At 44.9% G+C, this 25132-nt stretch overlaps 1 protein-coding gene across 5 annotated transcripts; it reads right to left on the bottom strand.

Moving 5' to 3' along the window:
• Window positions 1–941: 941 nt before the first annotated feature.
• On the bottom strand, window positions 942–24797 carry MAX (MYC associated transcriptional regulator X). 5 transcript variants are annotated; one of them, XM_037031155.1, is made up of 5 exons: window positions 24548–24797; window positions 23805–23831; window positions 16396–16503; window positions 3695–3824; window positions 942–2442 (listed from the first exon to the last, which is right to left on the bottom strand). In XM_037031155.1, exons 1-5 carry the CDS (start codon window positions 24581–24583, stop codon window positions 2255–2257), a joined length of 489 nt encoding a protein of 162 aa, XP_036887050.1. In that variant the 5' UTR covers window positions 24584–24797; the 3' UTR covers window positions 942–2254. The 5 variants fall into 5 exon arrangements, with proteins under 5 accessions (XP_036887050.1, XP_036887051.1, XP_036887052.1 ...); XM_037031156.1 differs by having other exon boundaries at window positions 3695–3818; window positions 24548–24793; XM_037031157.1 differs by lacking the exon at window positions 23805–23831 and having other exon boundaries at window positions 24548–24795.
• Window positions 24798–25132: the final 335 nt, after the last annotated feature.

Here is a 25132-nt window from a genome sequence, read left to right as displayed (position 1 = left end):
AACTGTGTGATATGGAGTTTATAATTAAGGCCAGACACACAAAGAGATGTAGTCACGGGCAATGAAAAAGAGGCAGAAAGCTAGCTAACTTTGAGGGCTTAAAAATCACCCAACTTTTCATTCCAGTTTTTTTATTCCTGCTTCTTTTGTCTTGAAATGGAGTACCTTTAACCGATAGGGTGATGCTCCCCCCCTCCAACATCCTTATTGCCCTCACTGCAACCATGGCTGGGGGTGGGGTGGGGTTGGTTTGATCATGTTACAAAATGTCTCTTGTAGAAACACGACCCACCTGTCAGCTCCCGTTAATCCAAAAGAGATACTATGGATCTGACACCCTACTGACAGGGACCCAGCACTACCGTTCTAAAGAGTGAAAGCAGATAACTGATTGGCCGTTACTCTCTCCTCTGGTCTAGGTACAGCAGTATTTCCTGTCCACCAGACCCCCCAACATCCCCCCTCAAAACTGAGCTGTATTATGGACATAACCCTCTTCAAGGTAAAACAGGTTCAGGCTGGTGTTGGTCCCCAGCCCGAGTCGAGTTAACGTGATGCTGCTGAAGCCGCCTTTACTTCCAGCCCTCGCCAGCCTGCCGCCCCTCCAACCGTGCTAGAGCTCTAGAAACGGAAGATCCTGGGGAACACCGGTCGCCTTTGAACTGGGCATTCACTACCAGGAGAAACCCAAACCCACAGCTCTGGGCTCCCACTCCCCAAGGGTCATTCATTTAGCAGGCACTGGATCTAGACGTTGCCCTGGATAACCTGCTGGAACTTTAAAAGCTTCTACCCAATGAGCAAAGTTAGCACCACCAGTTTATCCACCTCCTGCCCCGCCCAGGCTGAGCAGAGCCTTTAGAACCAAAAGGGAACTGCTCCTCTCCACTGGGCTCTTAACTAGCTTGGCCTGTGCAAGGGCAAGAAGACACCACCACCAAGAAGGATAAAATAAGTTTTTATTTATAGTCTTATAGTAAAGGGGGAAGCCTTAACTTGCAAGACAATTCTTCGGCAGTATGTACAACATACTTTTTATTTCCATGGAATGGAATCAAACACGGACTGAGACTACGGAGTATACGCTAGAAATCAGCAAATGCCAGGAACAGCGTCAGAAAAGACAAAGAAATGAGGCCTAAACACACAAAACCCTTCACTGGGATCTGCTGACCGCAGCCAGAACCAGGGCTGGATCACACAATAGGACAGGTTCCAGAACAGCAGGACACGGAGTGGGGTGAGGGTTGGAAGGGGCCGCACTGGGGTGCGGGTTTAGTACCAGGTAAATTGCTCTTGGTATTTACATACAAAATCAGTTGGCTCTATTTCTTAGAAATACACACGGAAAGAAAGAAAGATTTGATCATTACTTTATGAATCTGTTGCTTTGTTATACCGACATCATCAGAAAAAGGGACAATTCACTCCGATTCAAATTTCAGTAGCAGGAAATAAATATCAAAACATCATCACTGACCCTCAATACAAAACCTCTACCCCACCCGGTCCCCTCTCCTTGCCCCACCCCCTAGCAACCTCCGGCAGCTACCCCTTCACTGAGGACAAGCCCTACACGTACCACGCGAGCGTTCCCCGGCCCTCCTGAAGGCTGGCTGAGAGACGCCGGAGGGAAACAGGCCAAAGACTCTGTGTTGCGGATCTGTCTCCACTTCCTTTCACACCACAAACTTCTTCAAGGATTTGGTCTTTCAACAGGAGCGATAAATAGCTTTTTAGGAAAAAAAAAATCCTTAAAAAGAAGAGGGGGTAACTCTGATTACTTCTTAAACCAGTCATCTTCTTAAAGTAGAGCAGTCCACAGATTCACAAAGTCTATCGAACAGAGGTGAGGGTGGCCCAGGAGGAGAGGCCTGGGAGGGGCAGGGGTCTTCTGGGCCTGTGCCCAGCAGGGCTGGAGGAGCTGGTAGGTGGTCAGGACACCGAGTACTCAGAGGTCCAGCCGGCCGTCTGTCCTCCACAGAAAAAGCTGCCAAGTTGGGGTGTTTTGGTTTAAAAATTCCTGGTGGGGACAGGGAATCCCTGAAGGGAAATATTTAAAAAAAAAATAGTGGAAATGGGGAAGGAGAACGAGAGCTGTTGTCCAAGAGCTTCTATGTAAAAATAAAATTAAAAAAGGAGAAAAAAAATAGAGTCTCTTAGATCGTTCTGAGGGTTCTAAGGATGAACTGAAAGGAGGATGAAGACGACGGAGGAGACAGACAGTTTTTATTGCTGGCCTGCCCCGCGGCGCTTAGCTGGCCTCCATCCGGAGCTTCTTCCTGCTTTGGGGCTCTTCGGGCTCCGACTCTGAGCTGGAGTCTGAGCCCCCATCGAAGGCAGAGATGGTGCTGCCCTTGGCGTTGGTGTAGAGGCTGTTGTCTGAGGAGGGGTAGTTGGTCTGCAGTTGGGCACTCGACCTCGCCTTCTCCAGTGCACGGACTGAAAGGCAACGAAGCAAGCAGGTTACAGCCTTCTGGAGACTGGGGGAGTAACTGAGTCTCAGGTCAGGGTCCAGCCTGTTCTTCCGAAGGGGTTGCTGGCTGCTGAGGCTCAGGGTGGCTCAGAAATAACTCCCTTCTGGCGGCTGTTCAGCCAGCACACTTCATTTCCTTCCTCCCTTCCAAGCCAGACCTGGAGCCCACTGGACAGACATGGCCAGCCACTGTGCTATGCCACCCAACCCTAAAGAGAAGGCTTGTGATGTCACCGTCCTGCCTTGGAAGCCCAGTGTAGAGAAAGGAGCACGAGCTTCCTGGGGGACCCAGCAGTGCAGTGACAGAGGAGAAGCTGGCCTGGCAATGCCAGGATCCGTAAGGGTGTGAAGGCCACACAACAGCAGGAAAGGATGACATGAGATGTATCATCCAAAGAAAAGTTTTGGCTTAGCTCTCATGTACAAGATCCACTTGGAAAGACAAGCTGGACACTTGCAAGCAAGTCACCAATACACACAGAATACCTGAGCCTTCCGATATACAGCCCCTACATGCAGGCTGCTCGGCCTGGTAACCAACCCACTGCCACCTCCCTCTGCCCATCCCTCAGTTCAGCTCATCTTGAGCCTGTAAGGTCAACCCTTTTATTTTATTTTAATTTCATTTTATTTCAGGTGTTCTAACCCAAGTGGTTACTTGCATTTCTTTTTACTTGCATCTTCCATGAGGGAGGAAGAGAAGTGAATTCCCCAGGAACAAAGAACTTGATCAGCTCTCGCTTTCCCCTGTGGTTGTAGGAAAAGGCGGATGTGAGCATTGGAGAACAGCATGGGCCTGGCCCATAGGCTGCCCTGAGTGGACTACCATTGGCACTGGGGAGAGCTCACTGTCCCTGAACGCCTGGAGTTCCTGGTGCTTACAAAGCACACTCCAATCCAAGGACCTTAGCTCTTTTGAGACACCTGATGCCAGGTGTGATTGCTACTAAAGGCGGAGCACCTAAGCCCCAAGAGGAGAGAGAGATCAGGTCAGAAAAGTCTCCAGAGGTCCAACCCCTAGACTCCACTGTTCCCTCACTGGCGGCTGAGATCCTTCCTCAAGATGACTCTAACACTCAACTACTCAGAAGCAGGGCCATGGCTGCTTATGAGCACACACTCCATAACTGCTTCTGGTTCTGCAGGCCCAGGTGCAAAGCCCTGGCCTGGCCAGAGCACCACCGCAGGGCCAGCTGCCCCACCAGCTCAGGTGCTTACCTTGCTGCTCCAGAAGAGCATTCTGCCGCTTGAGGTCATCAATATCTTGCTGGTGTGTGTGGTTTTTCCTTCGCATATACTGGATATACTCTGTGGCTTTGTCTAAGATTTGGGCCCGAGATGCCTGTTGCAATATGAGAGAAATCAAAGGGGACATAATAAAGACCTAGTCCAAGCAGCAAGGAAACTCCGTCTTTCTGTAACAGCAGGACGGGGGGAAGGGAAGCAGGAGGGTGAGGGGGGACAAGGCTGAGGAAGCAAAGTTACCGCAGCCGAGAACCTCCTTGGTGCCTGTCAAGGTGCCAAGCGCTTTAAACAGCTTACTTCACCAGCACTCAGAGGTGGCTCCATGGGAACCCGGGGCCCAGAGAAGTTTACTGGTTTACTCAAAATCACCAGCTAGACAGTGGCAGAGCCTGGATTTAAACTCAGGTCCGTCTGACTCCTGAACTTGTACTCCACTCCTCCCATCCCCTTTGGTTCTTTATGTTGCTTTCAAGTCTTCAGCCTGGCTATGTCTGAAAACATGAAAATACTACTTAACTGAGAGCTTTTGCCACTCACTCTCTGCTAAGGCCTGACTACAGGCAGCCACTCCAGGCAGGTAAGAGCAAGATTCAAGTTAAAGCTGGCTCAGAATGGGGGTGGGTACAAAGTTTTTCATCAAGGTCCTAGATTTCAGCCTAATCCCCAGCCTGCTGTGAACTATTTCCAACTAAGCCATGCGGCTGTGTCACTTTTTCGGTCTTCCTGGTGGAAAGTACTATCATGTCAGAGTTTGATGTCAACACAGGAAGGGCATGAGATTGGGCCACTTCAGGAAGCAACCACACCCACACTATGGCCACGGTTAGCCTAAGCACTGCCCTGTCAGAGGAGTAAGTTAATTAGCCAATGAAACAGATGTCTGGCCACTCTACCCCTGATGGAGGTGCACACCTGCCTGGATGATTCCCTCCGGGTGCGAACATGGCCAGTTACTCACGGCCAGGCAGCCAACCAGCTGAACTGGTTGAATGGTACAAAGCCAGAGAAATGAAGCCCACGGCAAGGTAGTCTAGTGGTTCAAGTGTAGCATTCATGCTACCCAGGGTCCCGAGAAGTAGCAAAACTTCTTCCTCAGGGTAGGGCAGTCAGAATCGACCAATTCTGGAACCCATTGGGTTCCAAATAACCAGCACACTGCAGAGGGAAAGGGGCAAAGAAAACACCTGTACTCAGGCTAGCAAAACTTAAATCCCGAGAATCTCAATTTACAGACCTCAGGCGGGGCTGGGTAGGGAAGTTTGTGGGGACCGGGTTTATTCACCAGTCCTCACAGGCACAAGAATTTTTAGGCTTTCCTCATACAGGACCCTTAAGGCCACTTCCTCAAAAGGATACTACTGTTCATATTTAACCATTTTTATATGGTGCAAATTATGTGCAAGGTACTGAGGAGACACTGTGGAGAAACAAAATGTTATTAGCCATGGTTTCTTTCGCCCAGATGTTAACGTATTATCTAATTGAGGAGATAAATATATCTATATACAGACAAAATCACAGGGCAGTACCAACAAGTGTAACTTCGGTAGTACAGACTGCGTATTAAGCAGATTAGGAAAGCCACAAGGTTTCTGACTAGGAAGGTAATTACCTACTGTGGGCCAGGCACCGGCCTTGGCTCTGCACGCAAGCGAACACACAGACGCACACAGAGCCCCCTGAAATCATGAACCCTGGGTTAGACTGGGGTGGAATTTGGGGAAAGGGTCACTCTACGCTAGGAGAACAGCACAGGTGAGGGCATGAAGGTAGAGACAAAGCCAGGCATATTTTTTGTAGTTAAGTCAGTCAGCTTATGTAGAAAAAATGAGAGGACATAGCAATGGGGGGGGAGGGGTTGCACCTGTGGTTGCAAGGCTACTTCAGATGCTGTTTCTCGTTCCTGCCAAAGGGGGCCTTATATTAGGTGATTAAATATGGTATTAAAAATAAATATTGTAGGATAGGCAGCAGTGTCAAGGAAGAATTTAGGACTCCAGGAGACAGTGCACCCTAGGCTCTGTCATTAACAGGCTCTACCTACCAATGTAATTATTTCTCTCCATGGCAAATCCTCTTGACTGGAACTTCCCTCAGACCCCACCCAGCTCTCCAAATGATATGCACTCCATCACTGATCTAAGTGCTCGTACACTTACATGGCAGACTCTCTTTAAATTTACCTATTTTTTTCAATTAACAGTTTCCAGAAAGCAACATTAGCTCTCATATAACTACTCATTTGAATCTGGGACTAACGGCAAAAAGCAAAATCTCTGAATGATAAGAGCACTTCCTTGCAAATGCTTGGGGTGATAACTTTTAACGAACGACACAGAGTGCCTTGGGAACAAGAGGCCTTCGAAGGAGGCGGGATCGGTATAAACCCAGCACCAGGCCTTCAGTAGGCTGAGCACGGCCCTCCTCCATCCCCTGTCAAAAGGACAATGCCGACCACTCACAGTGCCCCTGACTCCTTAGCAGGTCCAAAAGAATGGTTTAATTAACTGAAGTTTGCTCTTCCCAGGGCATACAAGTAAAATCTCATAAGAAAAATTTAAAGCATAAAATATAAAACTCCTGAAAATTTACAAGTACACGTAACCCAGGGAAGAAAAAGCGGGAGGCTAAGGCCAGAAAGTACTCAACTGATCCAGAATTCCCTCTTCCCAGCATTCTAAACCACGTGAGTTCATGTGAGCAGCCACAGGATTAGGGTGTGGGCAAGCCCTTCCCTGATTTTATGAGCTTATATTATACTATGTGAACAGTGCACTATGAGACCAGTAAGAGCCCTGGGCTTTATGGCATGGACTAGAGTGGCCCTGGGCCTTCAGTTTCTGTGTCCTGCAACAGGGTCATTCAGTTGAGCCGGCAATCCTTATGTGAGTGTCACTGAACAGAGAACAGGCTGCCGCCATGTGCACAGGTTGACTCTTGTCTCTGGGTAACCAGTAAGGGCCTGAATAATTTTTTTCCTGCTGGTTTTTAAAATAAGGCACCAACTCCTACCCTGACTTTCTGAGCAGAAACAGATCTCTCCAATGAGTTCGACACAACCCTGAGGTAGGAATGATGGTGGCTGAAGGGACTCAAGAGGTCCTGGACCCTCTACGCAGCAGTGTGAACTAACGCACACTGGCTCCCCAAGCCGCCCTTTCACCTCTGGGAGCCATGCAAAAGGACACTGGGCAGCCTTGCCAGGTCTTGTCCCAAAGCCACAGTGCACATGTAATACAAATGATGATGATGATAATGACAACAGCTAAGACTTCCTGAGTGTTTACTAAATGCCAGGCATCCTCACACAACCTGCTGATGTATTATTTCCTCTCTTTTGTTACAAATGAGCAAACTGAGGCACAGAGCTATAACTCACCTCGTGTTACATAACTACTAGACAGCAGAGCCAAAATTTGACCCAGGCCTCCAAGACACCCACATTTTGGGAACAAAGAGGAGGCTGTGAAACTAATAAAAAACATCAATAGATTTAGAGGGACAGAACTGTTATCAAGAGGAGAGTTTGAGCAGGAGGAAAAGAACTGTAAAAGAATCACCTGATTTATCCACAAGGGGGGTGGGGTCCATGAAGTCCCTGGGGAGGGTGGTTCTCTTAGACGAGGGAGGGTTTAGGTAAACCATCTGCACAGATTTTGGGTGCAGAGTGAGTCAAAGCTGAAGCAAATATGGAGACAAGCCTTAAGCTGTTTTCCTTTTTCTTTTAAAGACATATAAAAACCAAACAGGCTTCTAGCAAAGAAGTAGCAAATAGAGAAGAGCCTGAAGATGCAAGACAGCTTTACAAAAGTGCCTGGCTCTAGGGGAAGGGAAATGACAGTCCCCATAGTGCTGTGGCTTCATTACCTAAGAAGGGTAAAACCTAAACAGACAATGGAGAACTTGGTCTGGCCATGGGGGCCCAACAGATTGCTGTCCCTTTTGCTGGTGCTGCAGCTGCCTGCACATCTGCACCCCTGCCCACAGCAGCAAGGAGACAGAAAAGGGTCAATCCAGCCTCCAGAGGCACCCACTCCGACAGAACAGAGTGCACCCACCTCAGGTGCTGCAGCAAGAATCAACTACATATTTGACTGAAGGCCCCAGACCCAAAAGTTTCATTCTAATTAGCAGCTTTTTAAGGCCCCAAATGATTCTTTGTTTTTTTCTCAGCTTATTTTATTTTTTAAATTTTTCTTTTATTTTACTCAAATGATTCTTAAAGTAGTTAATAACTGATGCTTAGGAGGACATCCAAGGTTACTAAATGCCATTTAAGGCAGTGCTCCTCAAAACTCTTCTGATCAGGTAGAAGTTCCCCAATTTCTGGAGTTGTAAGCCCAGCACTCACAGTACACCGGACTTGTGTAGGACCCCTGAGCTGTTTCAGAAAGCAGACTGGGAGAGGCAGGAAGAGGAGAGCGGCACCAGACTGCTAACACAAGGGGCACCACTGCCGCTGCCAAGGGTCCTGATGCCGACTCCAGAAACAACGATCTCAGTTCTATTTACCACTTTCTCTTCCTATCAAAACAGATCCTACTGGACTGATGTTACAACTGCCTCGTTACCCCAGGACCCAAAGTGCCACATCCCAGGGACGGAGAGAACTACTTATGACTCACCAACTGACACCTGCTTTATTATGCACTAGTTATTTTACAGAAAACCAAGTCGTTATTTTCTGAAACCTGAACAAGCTGTTACACCCATCAAGGTAAAGGGAAGACTACAGGAGAGCCCAGGTACATTTTTATTTGAGTAAGCCATCTTTTGAAAAAAATTAAAAATTTTGCAGAATAAATCTTGCATCTGGATTAAATTCATTCCAATATGGAAGCCCCATCAATGCCGTCAAGGGAGGCTACAAGGCTGCAGGGTCAGAGCAGCACAGCCGACGACCCCCACAAGGCTTTCTGCTGCCACCCACAAGGACCGTGTTGTCGATCTCCAGGGGAAGGCAGAACTATAGTGACCTTTAAGGGGCCAGTTAAAGACAGGAGTCAGGCATTAGTTTAAGGGTCAACACAAATCATGTTTCAAACCTTTATTCTTATGCCCCTGGTAGTTTGAAATGAAGGTGTGGCTCTTCCCCAATAAACTTTCACTATGAAGGACAGGAGCACTCGGTTACCCAAAGAGGAAATGCCATTAGCAAACAAACATGTGGAAAACAATTTAGTCTCCTCACAAGCAGTAACAAAATACAAAACCACTGCCTCTGCCTACTAAATTAGTTGCGCCCTCCCACCTCCCAAATTTCCAGTATTGGTAAAACTGGTACTCTCAAAAGACACTACACTAAAAAGGGTAATCTGCTTGAAAAATAAAAGAAAGGAGACATAAACAAACAATCCTCCTGAAAAGCATGTTGCTAACACATAGCAAGAAACCAGACATCCTTACCCCTAGACCCAGGAATCCAACTTCTAGAAATCTATGGGAATAGCCCACACACCAAGGTGGTAATCACAACATTATTTGTAAAAACAAAAAATGGAAACAAACCACATAGTCAACAGAAAGATGTCTAATGACTAAATACAGACACTCCATCACTTGGGGGGAAAATCATGCTATGTGAAAAACCGTAAGCTGTACATGAATAGAGAGACTAGAAGGAAATACACCCATACTATCATTTCCTTGCTTTTCAGATTCCACCAATAAACCCATGAATTTAATAATAGTAGCTTTTGTGGGAAGGAAAGAAAGGAGACAAGTTTCTTTCTTTTTCTTTTTTTTAAAGATTGTATTTATTTCTTAGAGAGAGGGGAAGGGAGAGAGAAAGAAAGGGAGAGAAACATCAATGTGTGGTTGCCTCTCACACACCCCATACTGGGGACCTGGCCAACAACCCAGGCATGTGCCCTGACTGGGAGTCAAACTGGAGACCCTTTGGCCTGCAGGCCGGCACTCAATGCACTGAGCCACACCAGCCAGGGCAGGAGGTAAATTTCTTGACATCCACTTTAAGATGGCACCCAATTTTAGTCACATTATAATGGGTGTGGGGTGGAGAACGTATCTGTGCATCTTTGAACTGCAATGTCTCATACAATAGCCACTAGCTATATGTGGCTAATAAGCACTTGAAATGTGACTAGTCTAAAGTGAGATGTGCTGTAAGTATAAAATGCACGATGGATTTTTAAGACAGTGCAAAAAAATAGTGTAAAATATCTCATTAGTAATGTTTAATATATTACATATTGAGGTCATCCTTATTTTGCACATTAGGTTAAATAAAATATATTATTAAAATTAATTTCACCTGTTATTTTACTTTTTTATACTGTGCCAACTAGAAATTTTAATTTATTTTGAATTATATTTAAAATGTATTTTTGGCTCAAAGTTTTTGTAATTTTATTAGAAGAAGGGGAAGGCCTTATAACCAATCCCTATCCTTCCAAACCTCAAGATGGAGAAGGCACTAGGCAGAGTTTTCTGCATTAGGCATTAGGCTCTCTAGTCCTCTCCACAGGAGCCAGCCCTCCCCACTCTGCACTACATGGACTTCCAGAAGGACGGACACGGCTCCTGGCCTCATGGACTGTGCCCACTACTTAGATGTAAGATCATCCCAAAAGAAGAAAAACATAGGAGAGGCTCCACAAAGGGCCACTGAGGTTAAAGGGAGAGTGAAACCCTGGGGTTTTCTAGACGATGAAGCGTTTGATATGGGCCCTGAGGGTGTGCAGGGAGAAACACATGAAGGCACGTGAGCAGGAAAATCGTGCGCAGCTTAGGGAGCCCCAGTGTCCTCCGGGCAGTGAGGCTGGAGCTGGACATTGAGGAAAGGCAAGAATGTAGATAAACTGAGAATGAAATTCCTAGGGAAACAGAGGAAAATGTGTACACCTCTACAATAAGGGAGGGAGAGAAGCAGGAGGGCAAATTTGGTACCTTATTTAGAGAACGTGGAATGCCGCTCCTTACCTCCATGGGCACTGAAAAGCCCTGGGGGGTTTTCAGCAGCACATAAATAAAGTTTACAGAGAGCTCACTAAATCAGTGCATTTACAGTTGCTGAGTCCAGAGCTTAAGGGGGACTTGGGCAACTATAAATAATAATTCAAGATGTAGAAAATTTAAGAAGAAAATAATTGCTCAACTTGGAGTCTAGCCAGGCAATAACCTTAATGAGTAATGAGGTGAAATGGCCAGGGCTGTGGTTTACATTTCGTTTACGAGATATTCCCTACAGCAGCCCAGATATGATGTAGAAACAGTGCTGCTGCATAAACTGCCTGCCTTAACAGGTGTCCACCAGCATGAGCCTCTCCCAGTGTAACGTGGCCCAGGTGGATGGAGGATTCCTTCCTTCAGTTAACACTCATTCTGCACTCTACTGTGTGCCCTGCCCCAAAAGAAGAAATATGACCAACATCTACCTGTTAAGGAAGCCAGGCTTTAATGGAGATGAACAGGTTATAGAGCTCGGTGTTTTAACCTCTTATTTAATTCTCAGAATGTTACTTTATTATTGTTAATTGTTAGAGATAATCCTCTCTCCCAGCAAGAGCAAGACCCTCAATAGTAGACACCATCTCTTATACCTCCTGGGCCCCTCTAGCACGCACATGGCTCTTAACTAAGCAGTAAGCACAACCATGTCAGCTGTTGCTGGTTTGTGAAAGGGCTCAGCAAGTCCACTGCTTCCTCCGGCGCACTCATTCCATAGTCACCACTGGGAACTATCATGTGTCTGGGCCTGTGACAGGGGCTGACAGGGGCAGTGCCCTCATATTCTCACCCCAAATGGAGGAATTCTGAACTTAATACTTGCTAGAAGAAACCTTTTCTATTTATTTTCATTTTAGGTCATACTCCCTCTCTTTTAAACACAACTCTATGCAGAAAGGAGAAATCCAGAGCACAACTGCCCGAGAGCGCAATTAAGTATGACAAACAGGCATTTAGCAAGAGACTTAAAAGATGAGAAATTTCTACAAACCACGGTACAGCTACAAATAGCAATGTTGAAACAGAATCTTCTATCAGTAAGTCAGCCATGCTAAGGAGACAGTGTCACTGGACGTAATCACTCTGGTTCAGGTGCTGGGGCTAATTTACCGGGTGGAGGGTAGAATTATATCCTTATGTAAAGGCAACTGATGGGCTGACCACCAGGTCTTGTCCCCCACATAAACAGGGGGAGCTCAGCACCAGCAAGCCTTTGGTCAGCACTCACTAGTACCCAATCTAGGACTGTAAAAACAAAGAATAATTCCTTTCAAGAAAAGTTAGTCTTCCAGTAAGAAATGGAGCCACAGTTGTTCTTGCTCTTACTCCCCTTATCCTAGCTGACTGGTTGATGGTTCTTACTTCATCCCATCCGTCCAGCTGAAAAACTACATGGGGAATAAGACTAAAACAACCGAGTTCGCGAGTCCACCTGCTAACATGGGAGTCTGTGGGAAAACCCAAATGGACTGTCAACTGTAATGGTCGATTTCTCAGAGAAGTAACGTGGACTCAGAAAAATCCTAAACTTTAAATGATCCCCAACTCTTTGCACTTCAGTGTTACCCACACGTGCTGATTCAGAGCAGAGTATCTCAGCAGTAGCCTTGGTATGGCAGACCATCGGTTTTATCCAGAGGAACCCCCCCAAAAAGATATAAATATTTAAGGAAAATTTCTTTAAAATATAGTCTGGCTTATGATGGTCTGACTTCCAATTTCCTGACTTTGAGATGGTGTAAAAGCAATATACACTGATCCTGTCCTGGGCGAGCCACATGCAGCACGATACTCCCATGATGCTGCCAGGCAGTGGCGGCGAGCCACAGCTCCCGGGCAGGCACATGAATGATCGCCAGGGCAAATGACCGAGACTCTACATGCACTCTGTTAGCAGCATTTTTTGGATACTGTGTTCTGAGCATATTTTAGTAGGCTAGGCTAAACTATGACATTTAGTAGAAGGTGTATTAAATATATTTCTGACTTATGAAAAATTACAATGGGTTTATCAGAACAAAATCCTATCATAAACCAAGAAGCACCTGTATCCTTAAAACTGCTTACCCTATGGTGTGGTAGAAAGATAAAACTTGGCAATTGGCAGTGCTGGGTTCTAGTCCCTGTCCATAATCTAGGCCCCTGGAGTCATGATACTGAGCCAGCTTCCTCACCTCTGACACAGTAATAATGGCAGAAGCGAGCATCAGTAGTGTCTGTCTAATTACAATGGTAATGCAATACTCACCTCATGAAATTGCTGTGCTGATTTAACTGCCTTGCAATACAGATGTCAGTTATCACTGATTTTTTAAATTAGGCAAAAAGTGACCATTCTTTGTAATATTTGTGTTATAATAGAAATATAGGATACAAAGGATAAACAGGGTTGAGGTCTTACACGTCAAACTTTTTTTAATACAAGTGTCCCCCAATCTTGGTTAGGATCCAATCAATCCAAACCAAGCATTGGTTTCTCTTTAATAAAACAAAAGACTTAAGACACGTACAACAGACAGGCTGGACGCTCAAGGAGAAGTCACAAAGGATACTAGAGGCTTTCCCTTCAAGAATCTAAGATCCCTGAAACAGGGTAAAATAATCATTCATGATTATTCACACAATGTCATAACCTTAATTCCTGCAATCTAAATCAAGAATTAGCCAATTTCCTTTGGGTCAAACACCACATAAAAAAAAATTGCAACATTGAGTGAAAACTCGGAAGTCGAGAGACCAAAGTATTCTGTAAGACTCCCCGCAGATTTGTGAAACAGCGCTGGCAGGTAAGGAGATTAATGGAGATTGTGGAATCTAGATGAAAAGGGGTTGGGGTTCAACCAGAGCTAACAGTCAGTTCCTTTACGCACGCTCAATGTGAAATATGTGAACTGAAACACAGGGCAAGCTTCTGAAATGGGAAAGGCACCCGTAAACTCCCATGTCAGGGCTTTGTTGGTGGGCTCCACAAAACCTGGCCCCTTCTCTACTCCCCTCCCCTAGTCTCTTACTTCTCTGACCTCACCTCCTGCCACTGTCCTTTTACTCATTCCACTGTAACCACTCCGACCTCTGTTCTCCTTGCTGGGCTCAGGAATGCTCCCAGGTTCTCACCTCTGGGCTATCACACTCACCTTCACTCTGCCTGTGGTGCTCATCACCGGACAGATGCACGATTCTCTTTCACTTCTTTCAAATATTTGCTCAAATGTTGCCCTGACGTTGATTGCCTGCCCTAATGAAAATGGCAACCCTTTCTTCCCTGTACAACTTTTTCCATAGCACTTATCTGACCATGTATATATAGGGCCTGGCACAAGTAACTTCCCTGTGTTATAAGCTGATTTATAGCTCATACTAAATCTTTTTAGTATGAGCTACACTAAATTTTTTATTACAAAATTATAAGCATGTATTTCTGTAACATAACAATATCACATTCAAGCACACCATATGACATTTTAGGTGAAATGTTCAAATTGCTGTCCATCTCGAGTGAGACATATTCACATATCCTACCAACCAAACTCAATGGCATTACTTCTGCTGGATCCTGTGTGTGTATGTAAATTTCTTTTAATTTTCACCCAAGAATATGTTCATTGATTTTAGAGAACAGAAAGCGGGGGAGAGAGAGAAATATGAATTGGTTGACTCTTAAACATGCCCGCGCTGGGGACCTGGGCACAACCTAAGCATATGCCCTGACCAAGAAATCAAACCAGTGAATTTTTGCTTTGCAGGCTGATGCTCGACTGAGCCATGCCAATCACAGCTATATTTTAAATTATTAGTTCATTTTCTATCTTCTTCTCATCAGAAGAACTTCTACTTGCCTGTTTTGTTCACTGCTGCATTGTAGAACAGTGCTTGGCATGTAGCAGGCCCTCAATAAATATTTGCTGAATGGAGTCAGTAAGTGAATAAACAAAAAGGCCAAAATGAATGACAAACTATTCAGCATGTAAGACTACCAAATTCAAATAATCAATTCCTTGAAGAAAGGAGACACAGGATTCAGGATGATGTGATTTTAAGGACTTAAGGAAGACTGTAAGGCAATGTAAAATAGGCTGGATAAAGAAAAAAGGCACAGTTGAGCTCCTGTGACCCGCTTCTTCCAAAGTGTTCTCAAACTTAAGAATGCCTGAGTCACCTGACTGCTTACTTATTTATAAATAGAGATCCCCAGACCCGCCTCCAGAGACGTGGATTCAATAGTCATTCTGCTGTGGGTGGTCCATAGGCCACATCCTGGGAAACACTGCTGTGGCACCACTCCTGGTTAGACATGCAAGTTAGAGAAGGCAGTTCTGCCCATTCAGCTCACCAAAGCCATTTTAAGTGATACCAGGGCATACGAATAAGCACTGATTGTCAACAGTTCAGACATGCACAGAAGGTAATCCTTTGCACGTGTGCACCTTGATTAAAAGGGTGAGTCTCTGTCTCCATCATAAAGATTTCCTGTGGTGCTTTAGACAGTGTTGCGCCCAGGAATGCTGTTATTCCAGGTAAGAACCTTGGTCCAAGGCCATTAAACCATGTCTATACTAAGTAGGCTTAACCCGTGGCAAATTCTGGTTTTGCAACACTAGGTATTCACATGGCCTGTTTTATTGTTTTCATAAAGGTCAGACCTACCCCATGCTTCAGCCACCCAGAGAGCCACACCTCAGATAAGGTATAAAGTATATGACTTACCAGAGTGGCAGCATACAAAAAATGAAACCAAAAGTGATTCCAAACTTGAATGGATAACCAAACAAACCCAGGACCCCCACCAAAGAGCTAGATCAGGAGACCCATTCGAAGTACACCTGACAGCAAAGTTTTTCCCTAATGGCTGCTTCTTTAAACATCGTATCACTGAACCAAGAAGGTCATCTTCTCAGCTTGGCCACTTATACCACTGAATTGCAGCAGAAAGTGGAAGCTAGTCAGTACATTGTATGTGGAGGACAAAACTAACTGCAAACAGAGGTTTCCTCCCAATCTCCGGGAGTGAAACGCCTAACCATAGGCGTTTTCACTCAGAGCCTCCAACTTTTTCAAACATAGAAACAGCTGGTTACTGCCCTCTCCAGGGAAAACATTAGTCTCTGGAGGGCCACAGGGTGGGGTAGGTGGTGGTGGTGGTGGTGGAGGAAGCAGAGAATCAGTAAATTTTTTCTTTCATCTCATATGAATATAGCTCTTTAAGGTTTTTTTGGTCCCATAGCTTAAAAAGCTCCTCACATGCCTTTGAAATAACAGCTGTTGGAACAGAGAGATCACTGGTGTCCAGGCTGTTTCACATACATTCCTGAGACATTTCATTTAAGATAAGCATTAACTTTAAGCCAAATAAAAGGAATTCTTATGGAGGTGTAGAGAATCACTGACCGCAGGAATCCTTTGTGTCATTGTAAACTACTTCAGGCTACTCTCTACACTATAGCGTATTGTTATAGTAATTCTTGAATGAGTAACTCATTACAAGTAATACTAAATTAAGACAATTCCTACTGATGCCTTACAAGTATCTCACATTGTTTCCTAAGGTAGGTGAGGTGTGTGATGATCCTCCAAAGAATAAAAATTAAGGAAACCATAATACCTGAATATCCCTGCCTCCATTTCTCTCCAGGCAGGTGAGTGCACTGGTAAGCTCCACAGCAGGTGCCAAGCTAGTGAGGGCCAACCAGCTTTCTTAATAAACTCACCTTCTCTCCTTGGAGTGATGGGACCGAGTCCCGCAAACTGTGAAAGCTGTCTTTGATGTGGTCCCTACGTTTTCGTTCCAGTGCATTATGATGAGCCCGTTTGTCAGCCTAGAAGAAAGAGCACATTAGCAAAGTCATTCCTTTTGCTTAGTAGAGGTGGGTGGCTTATAGCCTGGAAGTATAGGCTGCCAGCGCAGTCCCTGGTAAATGGACTGGGAAGGATTTGTTGATGTGGGCAGTTAGGAGTCTCCAGAATTAGGCTCTGCTAAAGGGGGAGAAAGCGGTGAGCAAGCCTTGTGACAGGAACATCCAAAGTAGCTCGATGCATCCAGCTCATGCATAAGTAAAATAAAAGTTATTCATGGGGGCAAAGTGTGACTCTTCTACAGCATCAGTCTTTTCTTACAACTTACTTATACGACAGAAAAGCCACCAGTCCATGGTGACCAGGGAAATGCTCCAGTGGACTCCTTCATAAAGTGGAATCAACCTCACTGTAAGTGACACCCCATGGTGGGTGCCCAAGAAAGGAGTTAGGGCATTGGTGTAGGGCTTCTTTCCATGTGAAGCCTCACCACGAGTCTGTTCTGGTCTCCAGCTTGCTAAAAAGTACTCGTTTAAGACCTTCTTATCAAATCATACAGCAGAAACTGGAAAAAACCCCAGGAAAACCTGGAAAACCAGGATGCACAAATCTGAGATCATTAAGACAAAACTAACATAGACACCAAGTATATTCTGAGATCCCATCTTTTTAAAGTGGATTCCAGTGGCCACCTGCCAAGGGCTTCCCCTCACACTGGCTGTGACTGAAAGGTAGTTCTTAGACGGCAACTTTTGACATGCACAGGCTCTGAATAAATGTCCTCGGGCACCTGTGGCAGGTCATGATTATTTGGCAGTATCTAAATACCCACAAACCAAGGTCTTTATCCCGTCTTGCCCAGACTCACAAAGAACTCTAAGAACAATCAGCTGGAGAGGGGCGAAGACTGCCAACAAATCAGGAATGGCACTGGCATCAGGCAGAAGAGAGAGCGCTGGGGAGCGCTTCGAGAGAACTTCAGCAGGTCCCCATTAAAGGGGCATTCCCTCCAAATGAAACACCAATGCTTACTGAAGTTAAGCAAGGACTTCACTACAGCTACACCTTGAATTACCCTTCATACACTGAGCTAACCTGAAGAACAAACCTGTATACAGGAAGTTCAGGTAGCTTTAATCTATCCAGACAGATCATAGGAATTTAAAAAATGAAGCAACAAGAGTAAATAGCTTGCTTAGCACAAGAAAGCCTCAAATGAATCCTTGTACTACATAAGATGCACAGACAAAAATCCACAAAGACAAGAGTTGTGGGAATGAAAGGGCTTGAAATTCTATTATCTAACCCTAAAAGCCTGAGTCACTACAGAAGAGGAGGCTGGGAGCAGCTGTAGTAATTTTAGTCACTTCCTGGTTTCTCAAACACAACACCTCACCTGTAGCTCTGCTGAAATGGACACATGGTTCCCATCACAGCCTTGGTTCTGCAGAACGCAGCACTCGTTTTCAGCGCAGACGCCTGGAACACTTCTAAAGCCCTTCTAAATTTTAAAATCTGAAGTCACTGTAAAATAAGTGTTTGCTGAACTTCAGTGATACATGGAGTTCATGGGGAAACTGAGGGAACAATCAAGCTTAAGACAGGTAACTTGAGGCTAGAGGTAGTACACTGTATCATACAATATCAGAGCAAGAAAACTGCAGATGTCTTTGGCAGCAGTATGAAATAGCTTGAAGGAATTAAACATATTTAGGTATGTAGCCCTTTTTTAGCTTACTGTTCTCTCTAGTAACCTACCCAGGTAAATTCTAACCTGGACTATACCCAGCGAGCTTGGAAGGCTGAGATGGCATTTGGCATCTATCTGCCTCTCCTGTGTTTGCTACATATTCCCTAAGCTGGTTTATTTACATGCAAATTAATCGCCCAGCTTTGGTCTCCAGCAGCAGCCCAAGATACTCCCATCTACTAAATCACCCCATTCCTGGCCCTCCTCCCAGCTTAAGAGCTGTGCACAGAAGCAGTGACACCAGAGTTACCCACAATCCCTCTTGTTGATACAAATAAAATTCTAATTGTCTGTTTTCTTTCTGGGAGAGCCCTGCAAATCTCAAAAGGCTAGAATCAAGTGAACTTGGTTTCACTCAGGCCTACACTAGAGAGGTGGAGCTAAGTATAATCTAACACTGAAATCTTCCCCACAATGCACTACTCCCTTCCCATTCAATGAGCCCTGAAAGGACTCAAATGGACAAGTCTTTTGGTTAGAGGATTGTAAGTGAACTTGGCTGAGGACCATCAGCAGAAATCTTGGCTTCTCATCTGGGGAGCCAGCCAAGTTTGAGAAGTTGGCTCAACAAGGAAAGGCAGCAGTCTACTGCCTGGTAGAAAGCCTGGGCTGGGGACTGTTGTTCTCAAAGTAGTGGATGGAATTTCTGTGGTGATTCCAGGTCCAATTTAACTAGCACAAGAATGGAATCTTAGCCCAATCCCTGCTGCCATATCCATCCCCACGCGGCCACACTTAACCAGAGTCAATTTTAAAGCTCTCAGAAACACGGCAATGATGTATTTTTCTCCTCCCCAAGCCTCATTTAAAAGAGCAAGTTAAAAATATGCATAACTAACATGCCTAATTCCAGGCAACTCTGAACTAAGTGATACCTCTAGTGGCTTGAAAGAGCATTATGAGAAACCTTTACACAAGGCAGAGAATTGTTTGGGAAACAAATCCAAACCACAGACCCATCCAGCCAGATGACATGCTCTCCCACCCACCCAAAGGGAGGGCCAGGTGCCAGGCTTATCACTGCTTTGTTCACTGTCTTCACTTGATGGCAACCTTTTTTGAAAGGGCCAAGGTTTCAGAGTTGAGAATCAAAAACTGGGTGAAGAATCCTAGTGTAAGGCATCTAAAATCCTCCCACAAACTTAAAACTATAGCTATTTAATTAAAAAACAGTCCAAACAACTGTGTCTGCAATAAATAAAGCTAAATTTGATGATCCAGCTTTCTCTCACCTGTACTAAGATGTTTCATTATAAAAGTGGGCTGTACCAAACAAATTCTAGGACGACAACAGAGGTCTTCTTGGGCTGTACAGCAGGCCCCCACACTCCTCTCCTCTGTATCATATAGGAGCAATGCTGCTGGATGCTGCTGTTCTTCAAGTACACTGGACTCGAGGTCTCTGCCAGAAAACCCGGCCTTCGGGCATTCCAGGCTAGCAGGAACACTAAGAGGCTGAGCGGTCCTGAGGAGTGGCCCACAGATGCTCAACAGGAGCTCCAGTGCCAAATCACTTCCAGCTCTGACATCCCTGCCAAGATTTTTATTCAGCTTCTCAGTTATATTTCCACCAAACTTTCCATACTGGCAGCCAGAATAAAAATCTTCACCTACAATTTGTCCATCTCTGACACTAACAAGCACACGTATCTTAAGTGTTCTTCAATGTTGAAAGCAAACATTATTTTGTTAGCCAAGAAACTGCTAAACTGGCAGGAGGTCATTCAAGCTAAGGAGGTCTGTTCAAAATTGAGAGAAATCTTTTTAAGTTATTTCATTCCAACTTATTGCATAGAGAATGCATCTTCATCCAAGGCATTACATCAGTCAGTCAGCAGCCTCACTTTCTGTTAAGATCTAGGTAGGCAAACAGCATGGGGAAATAAATACTTCATTACTGAAGAATGCACAGGTTCTCCAGAACGATGCCATTTCTTGCAGGCTACCTCACACCACCCTGGCTATAGGGGGAGTCTTCTCAATTCCAATACAGAAATTTCTCAGCACACAGGGAATTAGAGTTGCTTATGATTATTAATAAGCTATTCTCATCACACAGTAACACTGAAAATACATAGGCTCAAAATTCTCAACAGAAAAGTTCTATTTATTACATCTGATAGATGGAGAATAGAATAAATAAAATGGAATTTCTAAGGAACTCATTTTAATCAACATGAAAAAATAGAACATGAAGTAATGGGCAGCTAGAATGAGAAACTCACTAAGGTCCGTAATAGGAAGCTATAAATTTCAACTTCCCAACACTTCTCCTGCTTGAAGCCTGTTATGTATTTCTAACATCCAATAAATATATGTGTTTTCAAACTCTTTAAAAACAATCATGTGGTGCCTAAAAGAACCTGATAACACTACTGTCCAAACACGCCGCCATACTACAGCCATTGAGAGAGTAAGAATGCTTTGATCAGAAAATTTTAATTGAAAACCAAGTTAGATTCCTTGATGAACTATTTCACCAATGCCAGCATCTTGAAAAAGGATAAATGTAAGAACACCCTTTAACCTAGCAGGCATATTTATGAAACAAACCTGGCATTTCTGTATCACTGAAACACTCTAAGCAGACACAAAGTACACGCATCATACAACACTTTACCAAGCAACTAATTCCAGGTAAAACAGTAGTTTCCAGAGTAAACTCCAATCTCAAAGGCAGCCAAGCTCATTCCCTTCCGAATATACTGCAATTCCTAAAGAAGCAAAGAGCTCTTGAGAAGTTAAAAATATTTTGCACCATAAAGGTCTAGAAGTGAAAGCACACAAACCCTTTTCAAATGCTGGACAGGTGCACTAACTGCAGCATGTTCTGGTGTCGCAGAGGATGAGAAGCTGAAAAAGGCCTGTCAGGTTTTCTGACCAACACACTAACCTACACTTTTAGTAGACTGTTGTTCTTTCCAAAAGGAGTTTCCCAAACAGAAGTAAAATAAAAGACCACTTTGCAAGAAAAACACTTGTCCTAGAAAATTATCTTTAAAATTAAAAAAATAAATAATAAAAATAACATCCATGGGATTCTGAGGATTAAATTTAGTAATAAAAATACTGTTTGAGGTTACTTCCTTCAACACAGCTTACTGGTCACTGAAGAAGCTGAAGCTGTTTTCCGTTTGCACTGAGGCAACAACAACAAAAATTTATCGAATCAGTTTCACTTTCTGTTCGAGTTGGCTTCACTTCCTAACTTTCCCTGTGAAGTACCCTGCATCTCTTGTGCAGTGAGTCTGTAGCTATCGTAGTGATGTTACAAAACATGAATGTTTCTTTTCATAGTAGGACCCAGTAAAACCTTTTCCAAGTAACTCTGTAAAAGTTCTATATTCCTAACTGTGTTTATTCACAGTTTGTACTCTTCTGAACTAGGCAAAGCTTAAGAATAGTTTCCCCCCAATTTGAAAAAACATATTTATTATCTACACAAAATATCAGGAACTAAACAGATGTATTCAGAGAAAAATAATGAAATCCTTTTTACCCTACATATTTAAGATAATGATTTGATACAACAAAAAATTTGTCTATTGCTTCTTCTCTCCATGCTCTTATGAGTAACTTGTGCCAGGTGGGATTTAAAAGTTTCAGCAAGTAGACATGTCAAATTAAGAACAAAATGTTAAACCCACTCCCTTTACCCGTGCCCCCAGATCAAAGGGAAAAACATTAGGCACCTCTCAACACCAAACTAAAAATATCTAGACAGAACAATGCGATTAGCATTTTAGGAGAGTAGAAACACCTTAATAATTTAATAAAGCAACTTACATCAATATCCATGTAGATGAATATTATGGAAAACAGAAAGCTTTTCAAAATTCAAGCCAAAATTTCACAAAGAAAGTGTTTCTCTCACTGGAAAGCCAATGTAATTCCAATTCAAATAATGTTTCTGCAAAGGATGCCTAACCGATCCCTCTCTTCCTACCCCAATCAAGCCCTGGGGCGGACCTTATCATTGCAGACTTGGAAAAAGAAATGTTTAAATAGACTGGGTCCCAAACATGAAACTCCACATCCACATAGTAAGGATAATGGTAGGTAACTGAAGAAGAAAAAAAAAAGTAACTGAATTTTCAAATATATGTATAAACATTAAGTATCTGACAATACTTCATGTAGAAAGAAAAATTCTTTTGGGGGGCTATTAGCCAGGGATAATTTTTAAAACCCCTGGAACAACTGCATCCTTGGATTTTATGGAAATATTCGTTCTCAATAAATAAAGTTTTTCTTAATGCCTATATGCTTGGACAAACGGCAGAAATCTTTGCTTGCTCTAATGAAGATATAAGAGGATTTACTTTTATCCTGTGGTAATTAAATTCTTTGACCAGAGGTATGAAAGTGACATCCTACAAATTCTAACAAGCTCCCCAAACAACTGGATGGTTCTACACATCATTTTAAAAGTCAGAAAAAGAACATAAAAGGTTTCTAATGTCTCTCAAAAATGAAAAGATCTGGCAACACTAAGCTCTCATTCCCCTATAACAACTCACTGGAGTGTAGTGGCTGCCTTTTTAGGAAGCATGTGTTCTCCAGCAGCCCAGGCCTCACCTCTGTTCCCCACTTTGTTCCCGACTATGTCATTTACTGTGTCCCCCAGAGGCCTCTAAATTTTTGACCCCCATTCTATACACTTCATCATATGTTTCCATCTATCAAATATTAGACAGTGATGTATTCATCTCTTTCCCTTTCTGACTATTTTGTCTTTTTCATTCTCCAAGCTATTCATGAAATGCCCATAGCACCGTCTCAGTCTCCAAAGACATGAAATTAGTGTATATCTATGCCTGTATCAATATTCATATCTATATCCATAAAACCATCTACTAAGAAAATCAGTATCAAAACCCTGAGATATTACTGACAACACTGTATGGTCTCAACCATCACCCTGCAGCAAAACCATCTCTGCAATGCCATTTTTCTTCAACAGTTTTTCTATTTTCTTTATACCTCTCCTTCGACTCCTATATAGCCAGACCACAGCAAGCTGTATGTAACACTTTCATATTTAGCCTCTGGCTCCTCTACATTTCCCATTTCTGCATTAGAATACCATGGCCTACTAAATTCTATGGGTCTACAGCAGTCACATGACTTTGGTTAAAGGTGACGACTGCGTGTGGCTTCAGCTTCACTCAACCACATAGATACAGTTTAGAATCTACTTGTTCCAAAGTAAATCTTTTGAGCACCCTGCCTGAAACAATACCTTTACTTCCGAATGTTATACTTCTCATTTCCGACATACAAAGTGACAGCTAGATTCTCCCATCCGAAAGCTACAGAATGATTAATTTCTTTGCATACAGCTCTTCTCATTCACCCAGTCACTGGAACTTATCACCTGAGAATGTAGAATTGTAAGATCTGCAACCCACCCCCCGACCTAGAACCCCAGAACAAGGCCCCACCTCACCTTAGCAGGTAATAGGAGAGATTACTACAATATTAAAAGTAACAGAATGATCTTTTTTCTCTCTGACCCCAAAAAGGACTAGAACTGAATGGAAATGAAAATGAAATGGAGAGTAGGAGACGTACCGCAGATTGAAACCTCGGTTGCTCTTCCTGGAATAAGAGAGAAAAAAATAGAAAATACAGAAGTTATTTTTACACTTCATATTCAATAATAAGAAAGAAAATGCCGGCGGCGGAGGAAGCGGTGGGTGGGGAGTCAGCCCGACCCCCCCCCTTCCCCCACACTCCCATACCCCCAGCGGGATCAGGCGGCGGGACAGGGAGGGGGTCCCCGAGCACAGCCCCTCCTTCCGGGATCCGACTCAGGCTGGAGTGAGTAGGAGACTATCCCCAGACCTCGGACCCAGCTCGGGGCATCAGGGACTCCAACCCCTCTCTATCTACTCTCAACCCCCAGGATCCGCAGGTCAAGGGAGGAGGAGGATCACAGACCTAAGGGGCAAGTCCTAGGCGCCGTCCCTTTCCCCAGAATCCGGACAATGGGATCCTGGGCGCACCCTGTCCCTGTCCCCTGTCCCCTGGGCGGGATAGGGTGGGAGCTGTAGGCCGCAGCACCCTCCTCCATGGGGGGAGGTAGGGATCCCAAAAGCCGCATGTCTCCTCCCCACCTCCAGTCTCAGAAGGCCGCTCCAGCTAGGAGCCCGGAGGGGAGCAAGCCAGGAGGGCGACGGAGGCGGTCCCAGCCCCGGGGTGGGGGGAAGGAGTCGGCGGCTGCCCGGCCCCCTGCCGCCGTCGCCCCGCTGAGAGTCTGGGCCGCTGTCCCCGCCTGACAACCCGCAAGAGAAGGAAGAAGCCCCAGGACTCACGTCGCTCTCCACCTCGATGTCATCGTTATCGCTCATTTCCTACGGCCCAGGGAGCGGCCACTGCAGCAGCGGTAGGGAAGGGGAAAGGGTGGAGGGGAGGGGGAAGTCACCGACAACAACAAGCGAGTCCCACACACACTCACTCACTCACTCACTCACTCGCTCTCTCACTCACACACACTCACAACACGGGCGAGAACCACCTCCTCACTGCAGCACCGGATAAACGGCGGCACGCACGCCCGGTCGGCCCCCTGACACGTGACCGGGCTCCTCACGCTGTGGCCTCTGAGACTTGTAGTTCTTGTTCCTTTGACTGACGGCCCAGCTAGCGTTAGAAAAACTACGAATCCCATAAGAAACTGTATCCAGTGGACGCAATCCCAGCTTGTTGACGGAGCCCAGAGCGCCTGCGTATCCCCTGGGGGCGGGGCGGAGAGAAGCGCCGCAGTCCCTGCTGGGAGTCGTAGTCCCTAGACCGCGAGTTGTCAGGTTTCTCCGGAGGCAGCAGTGGAGGCTGCTGGGAAGACAGGACACGTGGAGGGAGCCGGGGCTCCTGAAGCCGGGCACCGTCTGAGTGCTGGG

This window comes from Sturnira hondurensis, unplaced genomic scaffold (assembly GCF_014824575.4).
Source record: "Sturnira hondurensis isolate 20B ecotype Veracruz unplaced genomic scaffold, ASM1482457v3 Scaffold0021143, whole genome shotgun sequence".
NCBI lineage: Eukaryota > Metazoa > Chordata > Mammalia > Chiroptera > Phyllostomidae > Sturnira > Sturnira hondurensis.
The sequence above is the reverse complement of the archived record's forward strand: the minus strand, read 5'-3'. Positions and strand labels throughout refer to the sequence as shown.